This window comes from Salmo salar, chromosome 10 (assembly GCF_965601325.2).
Source record: "Salmo salar chromosome 10, fSalSal1, whole genome shotgun sequence".
Taxonomy (NCBI): Eukaryota; Metazoa; Chordata; class Actinopteri; order Salmoniformes; family Salmonidae; genus Salmo; species Salmo salar.
The window spans coordinates 18,301,094-18,319,576 of record NC_138300.1 but is presented as its reverse complement, the minus strand read 5'-3'; the positions used below and the strand labels follow the sequence as shown (position 1 = coordinate 18,319,576).

General features: G+C 45.9%; 1 protein-coding gene across 5 annotated transcripts in view; it reads left to right on the top strand.

Annotated features, from left to right (window-relative positions):
• The window catches only part of LOC106613657 (polyamine-transporting ATPase 13A3), a 61,321-nt gene that overhangs the window by 28,028 nt on the left and 14,810 nt on the right, over positions 1–18,483 (top strand). For 3 of the 5 annotated variants that reach the window (XR_006756904.2, XM_082956771.1, XM_045687427.2), the window contains exons 3-20: positions 3,430–3,514; positions 4,879–5,052; positions 8,319–8,498; positions 8,697–8,767; positions 10,310–10,393; positions 10,856–10,925; positions 12,343–12,477; positions 13,048–13,120; positions 13,451–13,585; positions 13,787–13,963; positions 14,124–14,281; positions 14,563–14,751; positions 14,960–15,172; positions 15,466–15,585; positions 15,750–15,767; positions 15,872–16,025; positions 16,294–16,539; positions 17,405–17,577. Coding sequence is in view for 4 of the 5 variants with exons in the window: in XM_082956771.1 (XP_082812897.1) it covers positions 3,464–3,514; positions 4,879–5,052; positions 8,319–8,498; positions 8,697–8,767; positions 10,310–10,393; positions 10,856–10,925; positions 12,343–12,477; positions 13,048–13,120; positions 13,451–13,585; positions 13,787–13,963; positions 14,124–14,281; positions 14,563–14,751; positions 14,960–15,172; positions 15,466–15,585; positions 15,750–15,767; positions 15,872–16,025; positions 16,294–16,539; positions 17,405–17,577 (2,421 nt within the window). In the remaining variant the exon portion in view is untranslated. The remainder of the gene's footprint in view (positions 1–3,429; positions 3,515–4,878; positions 5,053–8,318; positions 8,499–8,696; positions 8,768–10,309; positions 10,394–10,855; positions 10,926–12,342; positions 12,478–13,047; positions 13,121–13,450; positions 13,586–13,786; positions 13,964–14,123; positions 14,282–14,562; positions 14,752–14,959; positions 15,173–15,465; positions 15,586–15,749; positions 15,768–15,871; positions 16,026–16,293; positions 16,540–17,404; positions 17,578–18,483) is intronic. The other 2 variants (XM_082956772.1, XM_082956770.1) reach the window with 1 other exon arrangement.

The window sequence follows — 18,483 nt, the reverse complement described above, 5'->3', positions numbered from 1 at the left end:
CTTAGGCATGCCAGCAACAAACGCTGACACTACACATCAAGTATATCTAACCCAAATTATGAAAGACAAGCATTGTAATTTTGAATTCTGTAAAGTTGGTGTGGAAGAGGTGGCTTTTTTTTTTTGTCTATCAACAATGACAAGCCATTGGGGTCTGACAACTTGGATGGAAAATTACTGAGTATAATAGCGGACGATATTTGCTATATTTTCAATTTAAGCCTACTAGAAGGTGTGTGTGCCCCCAGGCCTGGAGGGAAGCAAAAGTCAATCCTCTACCCGAGAATAGTAAAGCCCCCTTTACTGGCTCAAATCAGCCTGTTACCAATCCTTAGTAAACTTTTAGAAAAAATTGTGTTTGACCAGATACGATGCTATTTTACAGTAAACAAATTGACAAGACTTTCAGCACGCTTATAGGGAAGGACATTCAACAAGCACACCACAAACACAAATGACTGATTGGCTGTGATAAAGTTGATGATAAAAAGATTGTGGGGGCTGTTTCATTAGACTTGACTTCAGTGTGGCTTTTGACATTATCGATCGTAGTCTGCTGCTGGAAAAACTTGTTTTGGCTTTACACCTCCTACTATGTGGATAAAGAGTTACCTGCCTAACAGAACACAGAGGGTGTTCTTTAATGGAAGCCTCTCCAACATAATCCAGGTTGAATCAGGAATTCCCAAGGGTAGTTGTTTAGGCCCCTTGCTCTTTTCAATCTTTTACTTAACGACATGCTACTGGCTTTGAGTAAGGCCAGGGTGTGTATGTATGCGGAGGACTCAACACTACACGTCAGCTACTACAGCGACTGAAATGACTGCAACACTTAACAAAGAGCTGCAGTTAGTTTGAGTGGGTGGCAAGGAATGTTAGTCCTAAATATTTCTAAAAGCATTATATTTGGGACAAATCATTAACTAAACCCTAAACCTCAACTAAAGCTTGTAATAAATCATGTGGAAATTGAGCAAGTTTACATTTACATTTAAGTCATTTAGCAGACGCTCTTATCCAGAGCGACTTACAAATTGGTGCATTCACCTTATAATATCCAGTGGAACAACCACTTCACAATAGTGCATCTAAATCTTTTAAGGGGGGGTTAGAAGGATTACTTTATCCTATCCCAGGTATTCCTTAAAGAGGTGGGGTTTCAGGTGTCTCCGGAAGGTGGTGATTGACTCCGCTGTCCTGGCGTCGTGAGGGAGCTTGTTCCACCATTGGGGTGCCAGAGCAGTGAACAGTTTTGACTGGGCTGAGCGGGAACTGTGCTTCCTCAGAGGTAGGGGGGCCAGCAGGCCAGAGGTGGATGAACGCAGTGCCCTTGTTTGGGTGTAGGGCCTGATCAGAGCCTGAAGGTACGGAGGTGCCGTTCCCCTCACAGCTCCATAGGCAAGCACCATGGTCTTGTAGCGGATGCGAGCTTCGACTGGAAGCCAGTGGAGAGAGCGGAGGAGCGGGGTGACGTGAGAGAACTTGGGAAGGTTGAACACCAGACGGGCTGCGGCGTTCTGGATGAGTTGTAGGGGTTTAATGGCACAAGCAGGGAGCCCAGCCAACAACGAGTTGCAGTAATCCAGACGGGAGATGACAAGTGCCTGGATTAGGACCTGCGCCGCTTCCTGTGTGAGGCAGGGTCGTACTCTGCGAATGTTGTAGAGCATGAACCTACAGGATCGGGTCACCGCCTTGATGTTAGTGGAGAACGACAGGGTGTTGTCCAGGGTCACGCCGAGGCTCTTAGTACTCTGGGAGGAGGACACAAGGGAGTTGTCAACCGTGATGGCGAGATGGAACATGGAACGGGCAGTCCTTCCCCGGGAGGAAAAGCAGCTCCGTCTTGTCGAGGTTCAGCTTGAGGTGGTGATCCGTCATCCACACTGATATGTCTGCCAGACATGCAGAGATGCGATTCGCCACCTGGTTGTCAGAAGGGGGAAAGGAGAAGATTAATTGTGTGTCATCTGCATAGCAATGATATGAGAGACCATGTGAGGATATGACAGAGCCAAGTGACTTGGTGTATAGCGAGAATAGGAGAGGGCCTAGAACAGAGCCCTGGGGGACACCAGTGGTGAGAGCACGTGGTGCGGAGACAGATTCTCGCCACGCCACCTGGTAGGAGCGACCTGTCAGGTAGGACGCAATCCAAGCGTGGGCCGCGCCGGAGATGCCCAGGTCGGAGAGGGTGGAGAGGAGGATCTGATGGTTCACAGTATCAAAGGCAGCAGATAGGTCTAGGAGGATGAGAGCAGAGGAGAGAGAGTTAGCTTTAGCAGTGCGGAGAGCCTCCGTGACACAGAGAAGAGCAGTCTCAGTTGAATGCCCAGTCTTGAAACCTGACTGATTAGGATCAAGAAGGTCATTCTGAGAGAGATAGCAAGAGAGCTGGCCAAGGACGGCACGTTCAAGAGTTTTGGAGAGAAAGGAAAGAAGGGATACTGGTCTGTAGTTGTTGACATCGGAGGGATCGAGTGTAGGTTTTGGTTGTAAGTTGAGGAGAATAAACTGCTTGGAGTAACCCTGGATTGTAAACTGACATGGTCAAAACATGGGGAGAACTCTGTTCATAATAATGCTCAACTCTACCTTCTTCACAGCACTATCATCAAGGCAGGTCCTACAGGCCGTAGTTTTGTCGCACCTGAACTAGTGTTCAGTCGTGTGGTCAGGTGCCACAAAAAGGGACTTAGGAAAATTGCAAATGGCTCAGAACAGGGCAGCACAGCTGGCCCTTGGATGTACACAGAGTTAACATTAATAATATGCACGTCGAAGAGGAGACGAGATTGACTTCATCATTACTTGTCAATACCTCTCACAAATACATGTTGAATGCACATGTTGAAGCGGACACCCATGCATAACCCACAAGACATGGCACAAGAGGTCTCTTCACAGTCCCCAAGTCCAGACTATGGGAGGCGCACAGTACTACATAGAGCCATGACTACATGAAACTCTATTCCACATGAGGCAGGAAAATTTGATTTAAAAAAAAAACATAAAAATACACCTAATGGAACTGTGAACCAATACAAAGATGGGCACAGACACATGCGTGCACACACGATAACATACGCACTATACACACAAGAACACATGGATTTTGTACTGTAGATATGTGGTAGTAGAGGCCTGAGGGCACACAGTGTGTTAAACTTGTGAATGTATTGCAATGTCCAGTCTATTCTAGTTAATCATTCATTCAGTTGTCCAACTGTGTGTATATGGCTCTGGTTTCAGTCACTGCACGGGTGGTGTGGTTGATCTCATTGGTCTCACTTGAAGGTTCAGTGTGGTTGAGTCATGTTCTGGTATGCAATGTGTTGGACACCCACTCTGAGATATACTCATGCCCTTGTACTGGGGTAGACTCACGTTCTCATGTAGTGGTGTCATTGTGCTCTTGTTTCAATGAAGCGGTGCTCAGTGGGCTTGGTGACTCATCTGCAGAATGGAGAAAGAAGACCTGAAGATCGTGAACAAGGATGAGGAGGATGAGATGGTGTGTTCCCTCATTTTATTACCTCTTTCTACCTTACCCCCCCCCCCCCCTTTCCTTCACTCACTCACACTCGCACGGCCCTGCTAGACTACAGCCAGCAGGCGTCCGGCATTGCCATCAGCCATTGAGGGAATGCTTCCTTTGAAATCATTGAAAGCCACTATACTGCCCGTGTTGCGCTCACATTGTGTCACGTCCAATGGCAGCGTCCATCTCAAGAATCGCCAAGGTTTAATTCTCGATGGCTGAATTAAAGTAATGACAAATAGTTGATTTTGGTTGCATATGGCCTCCAAGAAGCTACTAGCTAGCAGAAACTCTAGCTAGCTACATTGACTGACTATTTTCACAATGTAAACAAAAGCTACTTGTGTAATTAGAGGATCATTTAGTGCAACCACTAGCAACATTTTAATGAGTACTTGCAATAAACTGGACCAAAGCTATTGTACTTACGCGTAATCGATGAATATGGTACAGTAGGGGAAAATGGAATGGACACTTCCCCTCTGCTGTCAAAACAGCACACTCTGTGTAGCAGGTAGTGTCACATTGACGCGACGCTGATGGCAAAGTAACTTGACTCATATAGTGGAGCTGAAGTGTCTCTTGCTCTCTGTCTCGCTCTCTTGCTCTCTCACACTGTGTCACAGCTACACCACTCAGGCTCCGCTCTCAGGTCAACCGGCTGTCTGAGCCTGTAGGGAAGCAAACCCAGAGTCATATGGTAAACCCAATGTCATACAGTAGGGATACATAGACTACATTTGGCCAACTTGAGTAGGACAGCATGTTTGAGAGTATCCCAGTCCAGTCTATTCTAGTTTATCATTAATTCAGTTGTCCAACTGTGCGTCTCTCACTCGCTCTGTCCCTCATTCTCGCTGTCTCTCTGTCCCTCATTCTCGCTGTCTCTCTGTCCCTCATTCTCGCTGTCTCTCCGTCCCTCATTCTCGCTGTCTCTCCGTCCCTCATTCTCGCTGTCTCTCCGTCCCTCATTCTCGCTGTCTCTCCGTCCCTCATTCTCGCTGTCTCTCCGTCCCTCATTCTCGCTGTCTCTCCGTCCCTCATTCTCGCTGTCTCTCCGTCCCTCATTCTCGCTGTCTCTCCGTCCCTCATTCTCGCTGTCTCTCTGTCCCTCATTCTCGCTGTCTCTCTGTCCCTCATTCTCGCTGTCTCTCCATCCCTCATTCTCGCTGTCTCTCCGTCCCTCATTCTCGCTGTCTCTCCGTCGCTCTCTATCCGTATATGACATGACACACATTTGACAGAAGTACCGAGAAAGTACAGTTTCGGTATTCCGTGCAACACTAATATGAACTAGAGCTTTAACCGTCCTCTCTCCTGTCCATGGCCCCCTCTAGGAGCTCCAGGGGTACCGTGTGTGTCGGTGGCGCGTGGCGGTGGTGAGTCTTTGGGTGCTCTGTACGGGGGGCTTCCTGCTGCTGCTGCTCTACTGGATGCCAGAATGGTGTGTGAAGGCCACCTGTAGCCGGACCACTGTCAGAGAGGCTGAAGTGGTGCTGCTCCAATCCACCGTAAGTCATTGTTCTCGTTACTATGGCAGCAACCACTCTGGATATTTCAGTAACACTTTATTTTATTTTCAGCCACCAATATGTAGTTAAAAATAAATAAATATAGTAGGCCTTAATTAAGTGTTTTCTTTTTCCAACATTAAGTCACTAGTAGTACCCCGCCCTTACATGCGGTAAATCATTGGAAATGAATCATTCTAGATAATGCAATTCCCCTCTCCTGCAAGTAAAGAATGTGTATCTGAGTCGTTCCACCAATTCAGTGCCCTTTGAGATGTGTAACATGGTGTTTTTTTGGGGGGGGTGGGCCTAATTTTTAAGATTCGGTCATAAAGAACACATGTTCAACTTAATAAAAAATGTGTTTTTTTTCCCCCCCCCATCTCAAGAGGTTAAATAATGTCTCTCTGTAATTTTTTTGGAGTAGTTTTAGTAGTTCTGAAAGCAGCAACCAAAAGCCAAATGGGGTCCCTGAAGGTTGTGTACTATGTTATCACGTAATTGCTGTCAAGCCCCTGCAACTGTGCACATAGACATGCACGTTCTTGGGCTCACCCCACAAACTCATTTAAACTTGCAACCTCATTGGACATCATTCCACCTGCCAGTCAACATTGCTGGCTAATTCCTTGTCGTACAGACTAGTATGTTACATGCTATATGTTTGTTGTCGTGATTCGCGCCTGGTAAAAACCTTAGTACATTGTTCAATATATTGAACAATAGACTAACTAAATACACCAGTGACACCATTGAGGAGATACAGGTTGTGAGCATGGTGTTTCTGATCGGTTTGAGAAATGTCTTCTAATGTATTTGTCAGGCTAAAATGGCATGTTTAGGGAACATAATTTTCTGCTTGGTTTCCAAAGAAATGGAGCCTATTGACAGCGAAATGAAACCAGGTCTAATAGATAGATGATGTATTATGCATGTACGAGACACACATTAACACATTGGTTCCAAAATGGGCGGGTTAAAAAATAACGATGCTTTCATCCTCTGGAACGCCTCTAAGTGCCAAATAAAGTATCAGGGTTGACCCTAACAACCATTAATCCCCTTGTGACAGGGCAAATGGAAACTTGTCTGCAACAGGGAGGAGCAATTAAATGTAAGCTTCACAAAAAAGTGTCATTGTTCAAACATTTCTAGCCTGTCTGTCTGTGGGTAACAAGGTTGACCTGTTATGCTTGACCCCCTCAGTTCTCTGTTACAAAACACCAGAAAATGGCCAAAAATAGTAGAATCAGCTCACCTGCTTTTACTCTATGATTTGACTATTAGATGTTAAAAGTTTTTTTTAGCAATTTTTTTAAATAAAATGCAATAGTTTCAATATGTTAAAACGAGAGTTCAGTTCACGTAACAGGTTGACCTTAAAATGAGGGACATGCTGAATTTTGGCACTAGCAAGACTTTATTCATATAAAAATCTGACTTATTGAATTGTCCGTGTGGTCTATATTAAAGGGCACTTAATTGAATGTAACAGGCTTTTAAAATTCAATATTGGTGCACAATTTGTACTTAAAATATTAAAAGGCACTCATTTTCTGGAATGACTCATCTGTTCAGCTTTTTTGGTTTCTGGATGGACTATAATACCCATATTCTCAACGCCGGAGCGTAACAAACTCCCATAGGCCTATTTCCTGTGGGATCATGGCACTTGCTTTTTCTTACAATGAACCCATGTTATCCATATATAGGCAACTGCCAACATGGAAGACACTTGAGTAAATGAGGGATACACAGTACAGTATATTGAAATCAGGTGCTTCCACACAGGTGTGGTTCCTGAGTTCATTAAGCAATTATATCCCATCATGCTTAGGAACATGTATAAACATTCTGGGCAGGCCATTATTTTGGCTATCTTGGCTATGCCCCCATAGGATGACAATGTCCCCATCCACAAGGCAGATTTGGTTACAGAATGGTTTGATGAGCATGAAAACGACGTAAACCATATGCCATGGCCATCACCAGATCTCAACCCAATTGAACACTTATGGGAGAATCTGGAGCGGCGCCTGAGACAGATTTTTCCACCACCACCAACAAAACACCAAATGATGGAATTTCTCATGGAAGAATGAAGTCACATCCCTCCAATAGAGTTCCAGACACTTGTAGAATCTATGCCATGGTGCATTGAAGTTGTTCTGGCTCGTGGTGGCCCAATGAGCCAGAATGAGCCCTATTAAGACACTTTTTATGTTAGTATTTCCTTTTCTTCGGCAGTTACCTGTACTGTATTTTAAAAAACAGTATGGCTTCAGACTAACTTTTTCCCCTTTTTGGCACTGGTGCCACTGCCACTAACATTTTCAGTAGGTGGCACCAGCCCATGATTTTGTTACGGCGTCACACAATAGAAAACATTTGGAATAATGTTATATAGTAATTGTCAGTGCTATTGAGATGGTATGATTCAAGAAATAAGTAGTTTTGTCTAACATGTCCAAGCTGGAATGCATGATAAATATATTTTGACGTGCAATACCTAAACCAGTGATTGGCATGAATTTGGGTTGCCAATTAGGCTATTGTTGCTACAATTTTGCTGTCAAGATAGGGCTCTGGAATTGCAAAATGTATTTTGTTCAATACAGATTAATTTGCTTATCTTTTTTGTGAACAAATAGCACAGGCTAATTGACTTTGGGCAACTTGAAACCAAAACCACAACCTAGTTTTTTTGCAGGAATCAGGACGCTAATGTTTGACCAAATCATGGTTTTAGCTCCCCCAAAAATAGAATGTTTTGAGTGAATAGGTAGAATTTGTAGCTCGCAATGATGCGACCACATCCAAGCATAGAGGTGTAGTTTACACCTCTCTAGTGTGTCTACCAGCTTACGTTTGGAGCCTATGTTTTAACCTATTGCTTATTTGACTCATTATATACCTTTTTATTTGAAAGGATTTGAGAGTTAAAGAGTTTGGGAAAACAGGGCAGCGGGTCATCATGAGATTTTACGCACGGGCCCGCCATAGACTGTATGCGCAGCAGTGCAGTTGATATTGTACCGAGGATTATATTTCTATTGTGATGAATAATTATGATGGTAAATTGGAATGTCCCGTCAATGAGCATAGTGGATAGAAAAATACAAAACCAGGATAATGCATCAAAATCTACAAGAGCAGACTCTCCCTCAATGAATCTGAAGCTGTTCACATACATTTTTGCTTCACTAAGTAACGGGAATACAAGACAACCTGTCACCGCTGATGCTATGTGTGTGTGTGTTTCTCAGGATGAGTTTAAGCGCTGGTTCCTAGCCAAGGTGCGTGTGATGCTGGCCCCCGGGAGGAACCCCTTTGACAGCCTGGAGACCCAGACCACTCCCCCCATGGCCAACGGACACTCCCCCCACTCCTCGAACAGCCCCACCCAGGAGTTCAACAGGAAGTACGCAGAGTACCAGCCCACTCAGGTAATAACACGTGACGGCACACACAGTAACATACATGGATGGTCTTTTTACTTATTTTACCTGTCTTTCTCTCACACAGTCACAAAAATATAAACTTTCATGGTCAATTGGGGGGGTGTATAAAAAAGTTTCTGCCTTCTGCTGATAATTGTGTTCTGTTGACATTGTTTTATTCTTTTTTTTCCCTTCTCGTTTCAGATTCGCTATTTTACACTCCATAGCACAAAGTACTACTGGAACGACGAGGTCCAGAATTTTGAGGTGTTAACGTAAGCAATTTAATGGACCATAATTATATTTAGTAACTTGGAAACTTTTCTGAAGTTACAGTGCATTCAAAAGGATTCAGGCGCCTTCCATTTTTCCACATTTTGTTACGTTACAGCCTTATTCTAAAATGGATTAAATGCATACATCTCATCAATCTACACACAATACCCAATGACAAAGCAAAAACGGGTTTTTAGAAAATGTTTACAAATGTATGTGTGTATATATATCTACATAAGTATTCAGACCCTTTGCTAAGAGACTCGAAATTGAGCTCAGGTGCATCCTGTTTCCATTGATCATCCTTGATGTTTCTACAACCTGATTGGAGTCCACCTGTGGTAAATTCAATTGATTTGACATGATTTGGAAAGGCGCACACCTGTCTATATAAGGTCTTACAGTTGACCGTGCATGTCAGAGCAAAAACCAAGCCATGAGGTTGAAGGAATTGTCCGTAGAGCTCCGGGACAGGATTGTGTCAAGGCACAGATCTGGGGAAGGGTACCAAAACATTTCTGCAGCATTGAAGGTCCCCAAGAACACAGTGGCTTCCATCATTCTTAAATGGAAGAAGTTTGGAACCACTAAGGCTCTTCCTACAGCTGGCTGCCTGACCAAACTGAACAATCGGGGAAGAAGGACCTTGGTCAGGGAGGTGACCAAGAACCCTATGGTCACTCTGACAGAACTCTAGAGTACCTCTGTGGAGATGGTTGTCCTTCTGGAAGGTTCTCCCATCTCTGCAGCACTCCACCAAACAGGCCTTTATGGTAGAGTGGCCAGACAGAAGCTACTCCTCAGTAAAAGGCACATGACAGCCTGCTTGGAGTTTGCCAAAAGGCACCTAAAGGACTCTGACCATGAGAAACAAGATTCTCTGGTCTGATAAAACCAAGATTGAACTCTTTGGCTTGAACGCAAAGCATCACGTCTGGAGGAAACCTGGCACCATCTCTACGGTGAAGCATCGTGCTGTGGGGATGTTTTTCAGCGGCAGGGACTAGGACTAGTCAGGATCGAAGGAAAGATGAATGGAGCAAAGTAGAGAGAGATCTTTGATGAAAACTTGCTCCAGAGCCCTCAGGACCTCAGACTGGGGTAAAGGTTCACCTTCCAACAGGACAACGACCCTAAGCACACATCCAAGACAACACATAAGTGGCTTCGGGAAAAGTCTCTGAATGTCCTTGAGTGGCCCAGCCAGAGCTCGGAATTGAACCCGATCAAACATCTCTGGAGAGACCTGAAAATAGCTGTGCAGTGATGCTCCCCATCCAACCTGACAGAGCCAGAGAGGATCCGCAGAGAAGAATGGAAGAAATTCCCCAAATACAGGTGTGCCAAGCTTGTAGAGTCATACCCGAGAAGACTCAAGGCTGTAATCGCTGCCAAAGGTCCTTCAACAAAGTACTGAGTAAAGGGTCTGAATACTTATGTAAATGTGATATTTCAATTTTTATGTGTGTATCGAAGCAAATGTGTTCCAATGGAGGTTTCTGGTTTCCTCTTTTTCACGCATACCTGCACACACACCACAGGGGCTTGGAAGACCTGGAGGTGACCTGTTCCAACATCCACTCAGAGCACAGCACGGGGCTCACCAGCAACCAGCAGGAGTACAGGTACAGACTATTCTATTGCACTTTACCCTCGACTGGACTCTGGACTACAGCTACTACTGCAGCTTATTGAATAACCCTGGGGTTTGCCCTTTCCTATGGTAGATTCACCACCCCCATCCCCCAGTGCTAGACTTCATAACTGCCGGCCACAGCAGCATCTCGTCGCCTTAGACGACCGGACATCTAATAGCCCAGTCACCTAACAAAGCCCTGACAACACCTGATAATAGCCCTGCTGTCAGTCTGCTCAGATCTGGCCTAGTGCTCCCTGTGTGTCACATACCCAGTGTCTAGTGTGTGTGTTGAGAGTGTGACTCTGACCTACTTAATGCAGCACTATCAGTGTCGGCACCTTATCAAGGGTTTTATTACAACCCTTTACAACGGTTTGTTGTAAAGTGGAATGAGCTGTTAGTGTTTGAACTGTAAATGTTGAACCCTTTCTCTCATTCTTTCCCACAGGAGACTGTTTTTTGGAGTGAATGAAATTGCAGTGAAAGTGCCTTCAGTTTTCAAGCTGCTAATCAAAGAGGTAGGAGAGGTTTTGGGGTTTAAATGGGAATAAGGTATTCATATCCACTACTTAAAGAATTCTTGATGTTCTTGCCATGGATCCTTTTTCATTGTCTCTGAGAAGTAATTGATATCATTAGCCTACAGTGAGTGTACAAAACATTAGGAACACCTGCTCTTTCCATGACATACTGACCAGGTGAAAGCTATTCTCCCTTATTGATATTACCTGTTAAACTCACTTCAATCAGTGTAGATGAAGGGGAGAAGACATGATAAATAAGGATTTTTAAACCTTGAGACAATTGAGACATGGATTGTGCATGTGTGCAATTCAGAGGGTGAATGGTGAAAGACAAAATATTTAAGTGCCTGAGTGTTTCAAGAACTGCAACGCTGCTCGGTTTTTCACGCTCAACGGTTTTCGGTGTGTATCAAGAATGGTCCACCACCCAAAGGACATACAGCCATCTTGATACAACTGTGGGAAGCATTGGAGTCAACCTGGGCCAGCATCCTTATGGAACGTTTGTAGAGACCATGCCCCAATAAATTGAGGCTGTTTTGAGGGCAAAAGGGAGTCCAACTCAATATTAGGAAGGGGTTCCTTATGTTTTGTACACATATATATTTGTAATAATTTGTATCCAAAGGTGCATATGAAAATCAATAGCCATTTTATCTGTGATCCTGATACAGATGTAGGATCTGTTTGCTCCAGCTGGGAAATAATCCTTCAGCAACAGGAAATGTGAATTTTAATTAATGGACATTTTTGTAGCGGTTGATACATTTTTCATAAGGAAAAATCAAGTCTGAAATTTCAGTCGAAATTACAAACTTCAGAAGCACTTTTAAACCCCAAATACACTATACATTTTACATTTACAGCTCTCCTGCAACAGGGTGATCCAAATAATGAGAATCATATCCAAGAGCTGTGCGTGGCATTCTAATGAGAACATTCTGTTGAATGGAAGCCAACGGCTTTAAAAAAAAAAATGACCGGACATAATGATTCGGAGTTGTTGCAGGGAGGTTGTCTTTAGTCTAATGAGTGAACAGGGCCAACAATGGCAGTACAAACAGCATTTTCCACCTCCGTAGTTCCTCTCAGCTCCTTATTGTCTTTCTATCTCTCTGACGTCTCTCTCGCTCTTTCTGACCTCACTCTCTCTGCGACAGTCTCCATCTCGCTCTCTTGCTCTCTCTGTTGTGCGCTCTGTATAAAGAAACACATTGAGCCATATATGTCAATCAAGGGATATTTGGCATTCATTTATACCATCTTCACACTTACGCCAAACCATGACTGGTTAAGTCTGGCTTAATCAGGCATTATTCTAGTAGTATGTCAAAATGGATGTCTTTTGTTGCAGCTTGTTGTTTTGAAGAAGTTGGCTGAACTACCTGTCACCCGGTCTCTCCTCCTGCAGGTCCTCAACCCCTTCTACATCTTCCAGCTCTTCAGTGTGATCCTGTGGAGCGCCGACGAGTACTACTACTACGCCGTAGCCATCGTCTTCATGTCGGTCATATCCATAGCTACCTCTCTGTACACCATTAAAAAGGTACATCTGCCCCCCTCACGTTCCCTTCTTTGTCTTCCTCCCCTTTCTCAACTCCTCCTTCCTTCCTTCCTTCCTTCCTCCATTTTTACAACATTTTATGAAATAATCAAAAGTAAAAGGTGAATCTGGGGCCTTGCTGAACCAGCCTGAGCTCAACAAAGCTGGACTAAGCCAGAGTTAACTGCGATAGCCCCCTCCCCACTCTAATCCCAGAACCATTGAGGCCTGCATGAAAGGGCCAATCTCTGTATGGTCTGCTGCCCCCGAGGCCCTGGGTTCACCCCCTTACAATCACACCGCATAGGTAGGGAGATGGAGGAGGGGTGGAGACTTCTGCCGGGGCCCTGGGTTTACCCAAAGCCCCCTTTAGAATCACACTGCATTTGTGAAGAGAAGGATATGTAGAGGAAGGGCATGGATGGAGAAAGGGTGGAAGGAGAGGGAGGGGGTGAAGGCTTCTCTCTAACCCCGAGGGAAATTAGAAGCTGTTAGCTAGAGGCCTGTTTTTCTAGCACCTGATGTGTGGTTCTGCTTATTTTCTGTTTTCTGAAACTATTCTCTACTTTTCAGCAATACGTCATGCTTCACGACATGGTGGCAGCACACAGTATTGTCCGTGTTTCAGTCTGCAGAGCCAACAACGGTTTGTCTAACATACCTCATTTCGATTTTATCCACTTTGGCTAGTGTTCAATTAGCTGCTAGAAGGTCACACTTTTTTTTGTGCGTGTCTGCGGCAGTGGGCTCAGGCTGTGAATATGATGCCTCAGCGTTTTTCCCCTGCTGCCTAGAGTAATGAGAGATGTGCTGAACAAGAAAGATGCTCGGAATACCTCTCGTTTTCTCTCTCTCCCTTACCTCCCTCCTCTACTTTCCCTTCCTTTCTCTCTTTCCTCTGCTCTCCCCCTCTCCCCCTCTCCCCCCCTGTCTCCACACCTACTGCCTCTCTCCTCTCCTTTGTGTTGGATCATAGCAGACATCGAGGAGGCCCTGTCCACTGACCTGGTGCCTGGCGATGTCATGGTCATCCCTAGCAACGGGACCATCATGCCGTGCGATGCGGTGCTGGTCAGCGGCACCTGCATTGTCAACGAGAGCATGCTGACAGGTGAGACCTGGATATTCTGCCTTGTCTGTCGGTCTCACTACCCAAATACAAAATGTATATTTTACATTTGTGCAAAGCAGCACAACACTACACTCTGTAAATGCTGTATACTTATGCATCAAAGCACCCAGACTCAACCTCAGTCTCCCCTCCTCGCTCCCCCTTCCTGTCCCTGTCTCTCCCCCTTCTTCCTCCCCCAAGGCGAGAGTGTGCCCGTCACCAAGACCAACCTCCCCAACCCGGGTGAGGGGGACAAGGAGGGTGACGGGGCCTACAGCATGGAGGAGCACAAGAGACACACCCTCTTCTGTGGCACGCACATCATCCAGACCCGTTTCTACTCAGGGGAACTGGTCAAGGCAGTGGTGGTCCGCACAGGTTAGTGTGTATGTGTCCTCAGTCACAACACGCACACACACTACCTATTTCATTTTTGTTCGATCATGATCTGCCCTCAGATTTCTTTTAGGACCAGTTGTCACATTCTGAATTCTGCTTTCATCTAAATATGCTCGTCCGTGTCCCCCTCCCCCACCAGGCTTCAGCACAGCTAAGGGCCAGCTGGTGCGCTCCATCCTCTACCCCAAGCCCACGGACTTCAAGCTGTACCGCGACGCCTACCTCTTCCTGCTGTGCCTGGTGGCTATAGCCGGTATCGGCTTTGTCTACTCCATCGTCCTCAGCATCATGAACAAGGTACTGTACTGGACTGAACAGAGCAGGACGCTCTCTCACGGGGCTACTGCCGGGCTGGGGAGAAAGAGAAGGGAAGAAGTGAGTCAGGGAAGAGGGAGAGTGACTAGTCCTTTTTAGATGGTGTACAAGGTGTCTAGGTCAGTGGTAATGTGGTCAGGGCATTTCATTGGAAAATGGAGTTGAACTGAAAAAGACTGGCTATTTATCTTCATGTTCAATTCCTACATGAGCTCCTATTGTCTTGGACTTGTTTTCTTGCCCTCTCCTCTACTGGGGCCCAGGTGCCAGCCAAGACCATCATCATCGAGTCCCTGGACATCATCACCATCACCGTGCCCCCCGCGCTGCCCGCTGCCATGACGGCGGGCATCGTGTACGCCCAGCGCCGCCTCAAACGCATCGGCATCTTCTGCATCAGCCCCCAGAGGATCAACATCTGTGGCCAGCTCAACCTGGTCTGCTTCGACAAGGTGGACACACACACACACACACACACACACACACACACACACACACACACACACACTAGTAGAGGAGAGGCTGTGCTTGAGAAACTAGTTGTATTGTGGCCTGGTGATCTGATATGGGAATCGCCGTGTCAACAGTTACTTCTCTATATTTACTTTGAAGAAAGGGTTATTCTCCCCCTATTCACCATCTCTGTTACTCTCTCCTCAGACGGGTACACTCACAGAGGATGGACTGGACTTATGGGGAGTCCAGAGAGTGGAGAATGGCACTTTCCACCTGTCAGAGGAGAATGCCTACAAGGAGAGTCTGGTCAAGTCCCAGTTTGTAGCCTGCATGGCCACCTGCCACTCTCTTACCAAGATCGATGGCCAGCTGTCCGGAGACCCTCTGGACCTGAAGATGTTTGAGGCCACAGGTTGGGTGAGTGACCGAAACTGGACCTTTAACCTCTGTCCTTCACTCTTTCTTCACCCGTCCAGTGTGTTTCGTGCAGAGATATGTGGAAAGTGTGGTGGACAAGTTGCTTTGAGAGATTTTCCGGCTTACTATTTCTTACATCTTAATGTTCTTTTCGGAACACGTATTCGCTTTCCCCTGACTTTCAATGATGTGCCGATCACACTTATTGGTCCATTTTGAGATGTTGGTCCGTTGAAATGTCCACTTTCGATGCAGCTTAGCATTTCTTTCATGTTCTTTCACGTTCATGTCAGATCCTGGAGGAGGCCACTGAGGAGGAGACCTCCCTCCACGACCGCATCATGCCCACCGTGGTGCGGCCCCCCAAGCAGCTGATGCCCCCTGAGCCCGTCATGTCACCCGAACAGGACATGGTACGAATAGTTTACACCCCCCCCAGAGAGCAAGGCACTGATGTAAAATATTAAGATTAAGCTCTGTCACATATTCACCTGTCACATATTCAGTTGTCACATATTTTTTTAAATGCACTTTTTGATTGTACATTCACTCTGTTTACTTCACTTTCACACCGTAGGAGCTGTATGACTTGTCGGTAAGTAGTGCTATCTCTCTTGTCTTTAATATTTCTCGTAGTTTGACTTGGAGGCGAAAGATCCGGAGGTGAAAGGTAATCCTGTGTGTTGTGTCCCCATACAGTTGGCCTATGAGATTGGTATTGTGCGTCAGTTCCCGTTCTCCTCGGCGCTGCAGAGGATGTGTGTGGTGGCCCGTCTGCTGGGGGAGAAGCGCATGGATGCCTACCTCAAGGGAGCGCCAGAGGTGGTGGCCAGCCTCTGCAAGAAAGACACTGGTTGGTCTATTAACTGTTTACTCTGAATTTGACAGTATGTTTTGCAGACGCTCCTATTGAGAAGAAGTTATGGCCAGTATAGTAACGAACGCTCTGCTATTCAGTCGTAGCCTTGGTCTAACCAAGTGTGATAATCATGGTCACTTCATACGAATGGTGTACTGAAATGATGCCAATGCCATGATAAAGACGAGCAGTTTAAGTAAAATGTTTTGCTCCCTGGAATTGTTCATTTTGAAGATGTTTTCGAAACCATCTGTCCGTGTAGTTCCAGAGGACTTTGCGGAGGTTCTGGAGGACTACACCAAGCAGGGCTTCCGGGTCATCGCCCTGGCCCACCGCCGCCTCGAGTCCAAACTCACCTGGCACAAAGTCCAGAACGTCAACAGGGACCAGATGGAGGCCAACATGGAGTTCCTGGGGCTGATCATCATGCAGAACAAGCTGAAGGCTGAGACTGCCGGGGTACTGGAGGACCTCCGCAGGGCACACATCCGCACCGTCATGGTCACTGGTGAGAAAGCGGACACACCAACATGTTTATCATATCAACATACACAGTAAAACATCACTGATCTGACTTGACTGGATCTGTGAAAGCCATTCAGTGGACTTGGATGCCAATGGTGTTGAATCAGTGATGAGTTCAAGGTATATGCCATTTAGCAGAAGCTTTTTTTCCCCAAAGCGACATATAATCAGGCATGCATACATTCTACATATGGGTGGCCACAATACTGCCGTTTACAAGCGCCATGCTCTACCAACCGAGCCACACAGGATCGCTATCAGACATGAGCGGTTGTCACTCTCTAATGACAACCACCAGTACCCACTCATACTGTAGCCATGCCTCACACACATAGAATGTGATGTTGGCTGTGATGATCTTTGGGTTTTTCTTGTGGTTCTCAACGCTTTATGGAGGTATTCCTGGAATCCAGACTAATAAAGTTCTGGGCCGTGCAGCTTAACGGGCAGAAAGAGCCAAAGTCCAGCCCGGTCTCTCCCTCTCTCCCTCTCTCCCTCTCTCCCTCTCTCCCTCTCTCCCTCTCTCCCTCTGTCGCTTTCAGCACTGTAAATATAATCACACAATTATATGGTTTCACCACCCACCAACCCCTCTCACTAACCCGTGGCCTGTCATGCGGACCGCTGGTCCAGAGCCAGTATGCCCAGGCCGCTCCATTCCAACCCCTACCAAGGTTTAGAGTTTCACAAAGAGCATAGCGCCAGGACAATACCCCCTTGTACCTCAGGGAATAGGAGGCAATCACCTCTTGGGCAATGATCTGAGATCTGTTTTGTGTCTTCCCCCCTTCCATAATGGTTGTGAGTAGGTCTGTGCCTAAAGGCAACATTTAACATCTTTCCTCCAGGTGACAACATGTTGACGGCCATCTCAGTGGCCAGGGACTGTGGCATGATCCCCCCTCAGGACCGGGTCATCATCGCCGACGCGCTGCCCTCCAAAGATGGTCAGTCGGCCAAGATCAACTGGCGCTACGCAGACAAACCCAGCAAACATATGGGCAAAGCCCCACGCCTGGAGGTGAGAGATGGACCCCTGGTGGTGGGTGTGGCTAATTACAGCTCTGACAGACAGACAGACACACACACACACACACACACACTAGATGCTGGGTGAGTGAGACATGGAAAATAGAACCACCACACATGTGAGTGCCCTCTGTGGGCCAGTATGAGTCATGATTAAGCTAGTTGTTCTGATCCCCCTGAGTTTCAATGAGATCCATGCATGGTTACATCAGAACTCAGAAATAGCCCAGTGATCACACGCAGAAGGAATGGATGAATGAATGGGTGTGTTCTGGGTTCTAGACAATGGCAGCCAGTCATTGTGTCAGATTGCGTCTAGATGCTATCAGGAATATGTATATTTACTGGCATACCTTAAAGGGATAGTTTGGGATTTTGGCAATGAAGCCCTTTATCTACTTCCTCAGTCAGATGAACTTGTGGATACCATTTGTATGTGTTGTTCAGTTTGAAGGAAGTTGCTAACTAGAGTTAGTGCAATTACTGGAAGTCTATGGGAACAGCTAGCATGCTAGCTTTCGTTGTAGAATTCGTCGTTACGCTAAAGCTAGTTAGCATTGGCTCACGAAACTTCCTCCAACTTCCTTCGTACTGGACGTTGAGACATAAAAATGGTATCCCTAGTTCATCTGACTCTGAGGAAGTAGATACAGGGCTTCATTGCCAAATCCCTATAAGGTCTCCACATCAGTTTATATGGAAACCAGTGGTAATTTTTACAAAAATATTTGTCAGTGGCAATTGACGAGACTTTAACTAAATAGACCCAGAAAAAACTAACTAAACGAAAAAGCTTTTTCATTTCAGTCGACTAAAACGAGACAAGAATAAATGACCTCTGTGACTAAAATCTGACTGCTAAGTGGACTGGACAAAAGTTCTTGGAGAGATTGAGAGC